Consider the following 11,077-nt stretch of genomic DNA (forward strand, 5'->3'; position numbering starts at 1 on the left):
ACGAGATGACAGCATGGTATAGCAACCTCTCAGTTCAGCTCAAAACCAAACTCTCATAGGAAAGACTGGCAACCCTTCCCTACATGCCATTTATGAGCAGTCTGTTCTTGGGCAGGCTCAGAGAGTACTTTCAGATCCATTGCACATCCTTAACTCTGTGTATGAACTGTAAATGTAAATTGAATCGTTTTAAAAACTCTCTATAAGAATTTTAAATTGTGAAGCCTGTTACAGTTGGGTCAGTGTTAACCCAGAGGAAAATTTTACTGCTCAAAGCTTTCTCTTCTAAGTATCTGGAGACAAAATTGAGATTCTCACTTCAGCCTCATTCAAGTTTCAAATTGTTCTCATTCGTTTCTCCTAAAATTCACTAGGAGAAATAGTTGAGAGCTTAACATGAGTCTTATTTGAGACTTAAATGAGAGATCTCATTAATGGCTAATTTTCTTCTCTTTTTTTAAATATATTTTTGGCCTTTTGGCCTTTATTTGACAGGACAGCTGAAGAGAGACAGGGAATGTGGGGGATAGTGAGCGGGGGAAGACATGCAGGAAATGGTCGACCGTCCGGGAATCAAACCGGCGACCCCTATGACGAGGACTGTAGCCTCTGTGGGGCGCTCAGTCCGCTAGGCCACCAGACAATTGAGAGAGCTCCCTGATTTCTCCACCTGAGCTCAAAAGGAGTCACAAAACTTGAGAAATACCTGAGAATAATTTCAGATTTTGACGAGATCTCCTTTTGAACTGAAAGGGAGACTAAGCTGAGACTTTTTGCAACTGTTTTTCTGAAGGCAAGAATGAGAAACAGGAGACATAAGCTATAGTCTCATTTTGCTTTCAAACAGATCTCATTGTTGTCTAGGAGACATAAATGAAACACTTTTGAGATCTCCTCTCTAAATTTATTTTCCTATGGGAAGGCTCTCTTTAAGCACTGGAAAAAATGCCCCTCCAAAAACAAGAAAAAAATCTTATTGCAAGGTACTTTTACCTTGAAATAAACAACAATAATCTGCCAATAGAACAAGTGAAAATTTGCTTGGTAAGATTTCTTAAAATAAGACGTAATATTTAGAAAGCTGTGATCTTAAAATTAGCAGGGAAAACTTATTTAAAGCAATATTTGACCAGTATTTTAAAGCTTAGTGTCTCAGAATAAGACAGGAATGCTAACATTTAGTATTTTTTCACTCAAAAAAAGATTTTTGCACAAATACATTTCATGTAAATTTCTTCATTTGAGATATATTCACCTTAATTTGAGTTGTATTATAGCAGTACTTCTCTAGGTTTAAGACCATCTTGTACTTGAAATAAGATTACAAAGTTCAATTTGAGCATTTTGAGATATAATGTCTTCTCATAGTGAGCTGGATATACTAATATTCAGTCATGTTGTTTTTTTTAGGATAAGACAGCTATGCTCAAAAGTAGGTGTTTCATTGTGTGCATGAAGTTTGAGGATGTATATTTTTATCTGATTTAGAAGACACAGTGCCTGAAAACTGTAACCCACCCTTAAAAACCTTTCTTTCTTTCTTTCTTTCTTTCTTTCTTTTATCAATGGAGCTGTTTTCTGATAGATTCTCCAATAAAATGCATTTACTTAAATCAAGTAAAGTGTTTGTCTTAAATCAAGATTATCAGTCTTCCACACTGATAATCTTCCAAAAATGTATGAAATGTAAAATAAACCTTGTTTTCTTCTAAATTACAACTCAAAACAAGTCATTTTGATCTTTTAAAGAGCAGGTAACGAGTGTTGCACTGATGTCAAAGACAAATTGCCCTATGGGGACAATAAAGGACATCGTATTGTATTTTCAGACCCAGACATTTCCTCCTGAATGAGCTAAAGGACTTCTTTAGTATCCTGAAGTGTTGTGATGTTCCAGCTGTTTGAAGCCTCCTAAAGGAATACAAGTCCCATGCAACACTGAACACTTCTGATTTAATTGGTTTAAACTCTGTTCTCTAAGAATGAAGGAAAAATCTTTGTTACAAATGTCTCGGTTGTTTTCCAATGAAGCATATTGTTGGTTCACCCTTCCCGTTCAACAGTTCCAGGAAAACAACAACACCACTTAAAACCTGCCAGTAATTGCACAAACAATGCAGCGATGTGTCACCATCACTCTTGGAGTGTACAGCTTGAGTCAGAGTCATTATCATGAGAAAAGCTCTGAGCATAATCAACAGCTCTGCCTGAAAGAAAAGAAGTTCCTTCCAGAAACTCCTGATAGTCCCACTCTCTTGGCTCTAACATCACAAGTCTGTGAGTCCGGCAGCTGACTCAGATAGACAGAAATCTGGAGCTGGAGCTGGAATAGGAGGGGGAGGGCAGGGACTGGAGTGCTGAGGATGGTTGGTTTGAGTCTTCATTGAGCTGTGAGGAATCATCCTGGCTGTGGACTGACAGGTGAACATCCAGAGTGTGCAGGTCTGAAGGGGAAACCTCAGCTGACTGGCGAAGGGTTTCTTCGTACGTTGGTGGAGGCTAGAATGGAATAAAATGGGGAAAAGAAATGTTATGTGATATTTCTGGGAATATGAGCGTGGGAATATGACAACCTTGGAGCCCGTTCATTGTTATCTACCAACGATAAAACCTCTGGAAGCATTGGCCAGCTTTTCAGGCAATCTGATTTAGCTAGCGGTAAGCAATAAATTACTTCCTCTTCCGCGTGCTGCTTTGTTTACAGTCCAGTGTATTCAGGTTAATTGTTAAACAAAATTCTCCTTCACTGTATGTCTGAAAATGTCATTTTTCAAGTTCATTTTGGAGCCTTTGTGCTTCTATTGAAAGGAAAGGACAGCAGACAGAGCAGGAAATCAGGAGAGCAGCACACGCCAAAAGGTCGCAGGTTGGACCTCCAGGCCAAATTTTGCGCCCTATGTCTGAAAATGTTATGCATTTCTTGGTTTCTTACATCCCCTGGAGAAGCGCCCATTACTCTGTCTCTGGTGAGTCTCAGTTACACTGTAAAAAGTAAGCTGAAAGAGGCTTCACTCTGGCTTACTTCAGTGGTATGAACCCATTAAGTAAGCTGATTTTCTTGTAATTAACAGAACTTACATTTGCAGAAATAATAACATCATGATGCCGCTTTGTAAAATGCAAAATTTCAACTTTTTTTATTTTTGCTGAATTTAAAATTTTGATGTTGAGCAGATTGTTGGCTGAACTTTATGCAGATTTCTATTTGCAGAGAGAAATACAGTTTATCATATCAGTTTATCACAGATGGGAGCCTGGGTGTCAATACAGTGGTCTGCGTTCAGCCTGCTTTTACTCTCCATACACTGTAAAACTGAAAACTTAAAATAGTATTTTTTTGGTTAAGAAAACTAAATTTTTTCCATTTTGTTGCAAACTACATCAAATTGGTTATCTCAACTACCTGTATTAAGTTTGTTGTGTAAAGTTGGTCTCATTTCATAAGTTAGGTTGGCAAAACTTGAAATTATGGGTTTGAGGCTCGGCTAAATTATTTGAGTCTGCTTCAGGCAAAGAACGGGGTCTCCAACTCAAATCTACAGGGGTCTTCCACACTTTCATTTCCACACATGAGGCGCCATCTCTCCGCCATCTCTTCGCCCTAAAGGTGAGTATTCTGTTCGAGTATTGTATTGAAACTCTAGCTTTACATTTGGTCAATTGATGGTGAGTTGATTACCAGTTAATGTAACTTTAATTTGTTTAGTTAGTTTAATAAGGCATGGTCATTACCAATAGTTAGCCACCTTGAACATTAGCTAGCTACCTTGCAAGTGGGAAAACGGTCCAGTAACGTGCAGTAACAAGGGGACATTTTCTTGAACAAGCAATAATAAGTTGGCACAACTTCACTTCTTGGTATGTTGAATAATTTGAAAATAGAGATGAATATGAGGGTAACATACAATTTAACTACAGAATCAAAAGAAACCTCTATCATGATTCTGTCTGCTCACCTCGATTGGAGAGCCATTCAGGCCGAAGCGCTGTGAGATCATGCTGTGGATCTCTCTCTGTCGGTCCTTCTTACGGACGCTCTCATAGGACGGCAGCCTGGGCAAGCCCCCGTTCAGGTAGTAGTCAGCAGGCTTCCCAATTATAAACAACCTTCCAGGAAGCTAGATGAAGAAAAACAAGGATGACTCCTCTGGCAGTGACACAAATATACTTCAGATAGTTCCAACAATCAGTGCTCATCAGTGTCTACCTGTGGTCCAGCAGCTCCCTGGACCATCGCAGCACTTTGCTCATTCTGGGCCATGCCAATCAAAGTGTGCCTGCTGTGGTAATGATGAGCTTCATCATCCTGCAAGGACAGATAGTTGGGCGTTATATAGATACCCAGCTAGCAGGGAATTTTCTCACCACATTGGCTTACATTCCCTATAAGTTCTGATGATGTTTCAAAACAAGATTTTGAGTGAAATATTCAAAGAACATCTTAAGGATGTAATCGATTTAAAAATGCTCCTTTTTTGTTAACTATTAATGAAAGAAGAACATTTTGTCTTTAACATTCAGATGATGTTTTGAAAATATTCTTTAGGTAACAGATTCACAAAGCAACATGTAAAACGTGTTTTCAGGATGTTTCTGACACCTCAAATAAAAAAATGTTTTATTTAAGAATATTCTGGTGATATTTAATTAGAACAAAGATAGAATGTTTTATCTTTAAAATTCAAAGGATGTTTTAATAACGTTCTTTGGGTTGTAGATTATTGAATGTTTTTATAGTATGTTATCTGAGAACAAATTGTGATCATAAAGAAAACTTCCCACTGAGAATGTTTCAAGAACATTAGGGCACTGTTGTCACTTAACATTTTATGAATGTTTACCACACATTTTATTAATGTTTTTAGAGAATGTTACCAGAGAACATTCTTTGAACACAAAGCAAACTTCCAGCTGAAAACATTACAGTAACATTAACAGAATGTTTTTAGAACAGAACATTGCTGCTTGTATCGGGTACTTGTATTTTATTTTGAAATTCTCTTTAAAGCTGATGACAATCAATAAATCAAATGCTTTGACAAACAAAAAACTGATACTTTCACAAGCCTGTAGTACATCTGCACAGTCATCCTTCTTTGCTTTTGTGCACTGATTAGATGGCTTGCCTTTATCTATACCTGCTTACTGACACAAATGCACTATTCAAGCACTGGCAATTCCCAGCCAGCTAAAACTATCCAGCTAGCTGCACAAGAATGGTAGAGAAAGTTGGTTAGAGCAAGCACAATGTGACCATAAACCTGGAGCTATACGCATCCATACTGCTGCAGCAGAGAGGCAGCTTTACAACTTTCAAATCTAGCTAGCTCCAACTTTTGATTTCTCAAAAGTTGCATACCACAGCTTTAACTGAGCCTTCATTGGCTGATGGTTTCATGCAGGAATCTAACCACTGTCTCCTCGCCTATGGTCAGGAATTATTTTCACTATCCCTCGCCTCGACTGCCAACTAAAGAAAACTATGTTGTCTGACTCTAAACATTATAACAGACTCTTATCTTATCGAGCCAGGCTAACAGCTTTAATGAGATGGGAGTAAGAATAGTTATTTTGCGGAGAACTCGTGCGTCATAGGATTTTTATGATTTAACGTAACTCCAGCACAGGGGTACAGGTTTATAGATACATGTTGCAGAAAGAGTGGGGGACAAAAAATATTAATTATTTCTCGACAGCAAAAGCAACACCTGGGCGAAACTGATCACACACATCATTTCAAAATCAATCCAAATAGTCTGTCACATTCCCCTCTGCCTGTTGACACTGGTAAAAATGTTAGTGTGGTCTCAGGCTGGTCTGGAGATTGGGGAAATAATGACAGTTAGTGGGCACAGATGCGAGAGCAGCTTGGGGAGCTACTGGACCCCCACCATCTCTAATAGAGTAACATCCTGGCCTGTAATCCATTCAACAACAGCAGAGCTGGTGAGAGCATTGTTAAGTATTGTTATAAAGTCACTTAAACCATAAGAGGTAAAGATAACAGCAACAAAAGTTGTTCAAAATTGTGACATTTGTCTCATTTCTGTTTAAAGGTGAGTCAACGTCAAAGCTCTGAGAAGAAGGAGCGATGAATGAGGACAGAAATGTCAACAACAAATATTCCTGTAGAAGTCCTGTTCACCTTGTCTAACGTTACTTACAATGGTAGTGTTCACTTTAATGAGAATTCATCCCAAAAGAGGATTGAGGATGAGCCTGTATACTGCATCTAACTTCAGCTTATAGGCGAAGCGACCAAAGTCTGAAGCTTTCTGTGTTTCTTGTTCTTACACTGTAGTGCTCGGTCCTGTTGGCTCTGGATCTGCAGCACAGAGGATATTTGCTGTAGTAAACCACTACCAGCAACAGGATCACCAAACCGATGACGACACAGGAGCCTGAGGAAGAGGAGGAGTATGACTTTGTCACTGCTTCAGATGTACAGAGATGTGCAGAGGGATGCATGGAGGGAATTCCCTTCTTAAACACACTACAGATGAAACACGGGAAAGCTAGATGTAAAATCGTATTGAAGCAGAACCTTCTCTCAAAAAAATCTACAATGTATATTGCTTCTTGTGCATGTTTCAGATTTACACCTCAGTATAAGATGTGCCTGCTAAACTCCTGCCATTTGTAATATTTCAGTCCTGAATCTGACTCGAGTGTGTTTAAAAAATGTAACTTTTGCTGATGATTTCGGAGAGAATGTATGACAGTGTACAAGAAGCTGTTTCCTTTGTTTCAGTAGCCTATGCTGATTGACGAGTCAGTTTGTGAGATCAAATATATAGTTTATGCAAAGGATCATGTATAGTGAGGTGGTGGCTATTGAAAGGATTCTATTTTTTACATAACCTGTGGCTTTAAGCTCAGTCCATATCATAGTGAATGTAATTTCTTCTCATCCCTAAAAAGTGTCCTAATGTCCAGTGAATCCTCCTAACAGTGCTCTCTGTATTAAATTCCCATCCCACAGCGTCCTGAAGGACCAGGAGATCAATAAAAGCTGACCATTAGCTAAGTATTGATTTAAAGATAATTTTAACAATTTAAGAATGATTTATTCACACAGCCCCCCAGAGAAGTCTCTCAGCTCAAGCGGTCAGTTGACAACAATACACTTAGCAGCATACTTGTGAGTCAAAACTGGTCTCATACACAATAAAGTCTAAACATGAGCAATGTTCTGTTGTCAGTAAATAAAAACAGCTCCTCTATAAGCTCCCTGTAACTTCTCTGTTGTCAGTTTCTTTTCACTCAACCAGTCCTGTGACTCTGCTGGAGCTCATATTGTGTCCTGGTTTGAGTTTGATTCCTGTCTGTTTTCTTGTATTTGCTCGATGTCTCTTTCTTTCAGCTTCTCGTGTATTTAAACATCCCTCTCTAATGTCTTCACTGATTTCAACTCTTCGTCTTCTTCTCTCTGCTGCTGACTTGTAATCCATTCACCACCGATCTAAAGCTTTGTGCTCTCCTAATAAATTGAGAGTAATATTAAAAGTATCCTCTGAATTGTTTACTGATATGATCTGAAAGTAACGTTTCTGTCAGATGGTCAACAGAAGGAGAAATGAAGTCATAAACAGTGCAGTCTCTGAGGATTGATTTGATGTGTGGTGTGTGTGATCTGATTGTCCTGTTGCTGCTCTTTCTGTTTAGAATTAATGATAGTTATTTGAGGTTTTGACCAATCAGAATCAAGTATTTTACACGGACAGGTGATTAGTTAAAACACTGCAATAATAAATTATCTCTTTTTTTCAGTTTGAGATTAAATACTGCCAGATATATCTGATATCAGACAAAATTAGCCTCTCCCCTATGACTGCAACTCGTTTCTGTCAGGTTTCTGTCCCTCTGTAATGCACCTACTTGCGTTGGAAACTAGGAGGCCTCATCCCGACATTTACGGATCTACGGACACCAGAAGGAAACATAAGAGGAAACCGGGCGTTATAGCGTTTTTATTGTTTTTTAAATGCAGTTCTTTCTTCTTGTGTTGATTTTGGCGCCCCCTGTGGTCAAAACAGTGCACCTCATCTTTGCTGATTCTGTCGTGTACAAGCGGTTTCACACAAAACAAAGCCTTCCTTGGAGAATAGTTAAACAAATGATTGCTCAACAGCATGCTTTGATTTCTCTAGAGACTCTGACTCGGTCACACGTCGCAGACAGACATTCAAACTCATTTAAGTTAATCTCCTGTTGTGTTTTTATTTGCTTAAAAGCTTTTAAATTCCTCACAAGAGCTTTAATGTCTTGTTTTGAACATTTCTTGTCTTTTATGTGTTGCTTCTGTTAAAGCTCTTTGGATTCACCTGTGTCTGGATGTTGTTGTAGATAAACTGACCTCACATTACCCCAGAAATAACTGGATAACAACCATATTTTCGCTCTGTATGAACAATATACCTCCCAAACTAGCTATGCATCCAAGAATTAAAAGATTTATACTAAATAAAATGTAAAGACAGCTGGTAGAAACTAGAGAAACATGTTGCCTCTTTCTCTTTTTAAGTCTTTTAAAATGAAAGATAAATATTGACAGTGTGGAGAAATAAAAGGTTTTGTTATTACCTGAAGCCACGATGACGGTCAGCAGCTCTGGAGCCATCGCAGGAGTCTCTCTTTAAGTTTTGAATCCCTCTCCAGATAGTTTCCTCACTCTGCTCCCATCATCTCTAACTTGTTAGCAAATCAGCGCCCCTCTTTAGATGTGAAGGAGAACAGAGTCTCTGAGGCTGTTCCTTCAAATCTGAACAAACCTCTGAACACTGTGGACCCAGAATCCTCCTGGATGAACAAGCAGCTAAATATTAACACGGCAAGCAAGGGGAGTGTTGGCAGAAGAACGCAGATCACACAAAAACAAGGACAGCTCTCTGCAGGGTGACTCTTGGGGAAACTCTAGTGGAAGTTAAAGGAGACACAGATGAGTAACCTGTTGAGCTTTTTAAAACAACAAAGAGGGCTCAGAGGAAATGAATAATGCTGTGTTAACATGAGTACAGTAAGTTTTAAAACTCTTTGACAGGATTCTCTGCTCCTGATTCGTCTGACTCGTGTCAGCTTTAAAGAACCCACTGTGAAATTAAAACAAAAGTTACACCTGTGTTACATGAGAGGGCTATTTTTCCACAATGAAGGGTGTGTGTTTAGAAATACTGAAAAGGCTAGGGTTACACTTTCTCCATAAGAAATATGAATTTCCAACATTCAAGGAAAGCTAGATCTTCAGTTAGGGATGCTCTTCTTTAGTTAGCTAACACGTCTTTAGCTAGCAACAGAAACATAGCCTTCAAAGTGATTACATTTTTGAGTGTGGTTTTAAAAATACCTATTCTTAAACATATTTTCATCTCATGGATGAGCTGCCAGCCAAATTGTTGCTTTCTCATTTCAATATGAGCCCAAACGCTCAGTTTACAGCTGGTCACGCACTGTGTGGTTTCAGGCCAGAATTGAGGTGGAAATTAAATTATGAAAAAGGAAAACAATGCTACTGATATATTTCCATATTACTGATTATATAACATGATTAACATAACATAATTAACTTCAAGGGCATCCAAAGGGCCCTTTTTATGTGAAGTTTAATAAAAGGGCATTAGAGGGCACATTTTCATGTTATTGACTTACTCAAAGTCATGCAGAAGGCTTTTTCTTTTACATTGAATTGACTAAGGGAATCCAAAGGGCACTTTTGTGCATTCAGTCCAACGAAGAGAAACCCTGAGGGCTTTTTTTAAAACAATTTATTGACTGTAAGGGCATCCAGAGGGTATTTTTCCACATAAAGTTCAATAGAAGAAGGCCCTTTTTTTACATTTCAACGATGGGAGGGGCGTCCAGAGGGCAGTTTTTTAAAGATTTATTTTATTTAACCTTTATAACCAGCTAAAACCCACTGAGATCAATACCTCTTTCACAAGAGTGATCTGGCCAAGAGGTTGGCAGCACATGTCAAAATAAGTAATACACGGTATAGAGAGGATTTACAGACAATATGTAAAAACAATCAGTTATTTAAAAGGTGCAACTAATTAGCAAATAAAGTTGCAAATGGAGATCATAGATAACATTTTTTCAAAAGCACAAATTATAAATGGAGGGGCATCATCCAGAGGGTACTTTTTCATGCGTTTTCCACTGAGAGGGCACCAGGGAAGGACATTTGTGATGTTTTATCTATGAGAGCAGTATCCAAGAGGGCACTTTATTGTGGTTTCTTACGAACATGAGAGAATCAACAATTTTCTCATTATCTCCAGGAAACAAAGTTGTTATCTTGAGACAACGTGAAAAATAAGTTGAGATCTTAAGAACAAGTGAAATTAAAACGTTATCGAGAGAAAACAGAGAAAATAAATAGTGTTCTTTTATAACTTCTGTAGTTTTCCACTTCACCTCAGTCCATCTTAAACGGGCTCAGACCCAGAGAAGTTGCAGGTGTTTCTGGATAATGTGCAATATATAGTTTCATCTTTGCGTGGTAGAGTGCTTACCTGCGTTTGTGGATGCAGTGATAAACTGTGTTCACAGACAATGTTTTATTAATTGACTTTGAGCCAATGCAGTGATTTCCACTACAGAGTCATGTCTGTTTTTAATGCATTTAAGAGCACATAAACGGTAAATGGACTTGCACTTATATAGTGATTTTCTAGTCTTTCTGACCACTCAAAGCTCTCTTATACTACACGACACATTCACCCATTCACACCACATTCACTCACTGATGGTAGAGGCTGCTATAGTAGGGACCCTCAGTTTTAGATAATCTCATTCATACACATTCACACACCGCTGAACAACAGAGGGAGCAGTTTGGGGTTCAGTGTCTGGCCTACGGACACTTTGGGCTGGATTGAACTGCCAACCTTCCGATTGATAGGTGACCGTCTCTACCCACTGAGCCATGTCCACCCAGTATCAGTAATCAGCCTTCTGCCTTTTACAGAGATGTCTCCAGGTTCTTTGAATCTTTTAATGATATTATGTAGATGATGAAATCCACTCATTCTTTGTCAAGTTACTCTAAGGAACATTATTCTGAAACCGTTGAACTATT

General features: G+C 38.6%; 1 protein-coding gene and 1 long non-coding RNA gene across 4 annotated transcripts; one reads left to right on the forward strand and one right to left on the reverse strand.

Moving 5' to 3' along the window:
• Positions 1-1,931: 1,931 nt before the first annotated feature.
• On the reverse strand, positions 1,932-8,819 carry LOC117809013. Of its 2 annotated transcripts, XM_034678679.1 has the most exons (5): positions 8,584-8,819; positions 6,295-6,401; positions 4,208-4,306; positions 3,957-4,118; positions 1,932-2,499 (listed from the first exon to the last, which is right to left on the reverse strand). In XM_034678679.1, the coding sequence occupies exons 1-5, from the start codon at positions 8,618-8,620 to the stop codon at positions 2,296-2,298; spliced, it is 609 nt and encodes a 202-aa protein (XP_034534570.1). In that variant the 5' UTR covers positions 8,621-8,819; the 3' UTR covers positions 1,932-2,295. The 2 variants fall into 2 exon arrangements, with proteins under 2 accessions (XP_034534570.1, XP_034534569.1); XM_034678678.1 differs by lacking the exon at positions 8,584-8,819 and having other exon boundaries at positions 6,295-6,477.
• LOC117809014 lies at positions 3,597-7,237 on the forward strand. Of its 2 annotated transcripts, none has more exons than XR_004630421.1 (2): positions 3,597-3,607; positions 6,302-7,237. It is a non-coding gene; the product is annotated as an uncharacterized LOC117809014 (long non-coding RNA). The 2 variants fall into 2 exon arrangements; XR_004630420.1 differs by lacking the exon at positions 3,597-3,607 and adding an exon at positions 6,135-6,168.
• Positions 8,820-11,077: the final 2,258 nt, after the last annotated feature.

This window comes from Notolabrus celidotus, unplaced genomic scaffold (genome assembly GCF_009762535.1).
Source record: "Notolabrus celidotus isolate fNotCel1 unplaced genomic scaffold, fNotCel1.pri scaffold_200_arrow_ctg1, whole genome shotgun sequence".
NCBI lineage: Eukaryota > Metazoa > Chordata > Actinopteri > Labriformes > Labridae > Notolabrus > Notolabrus celidotus.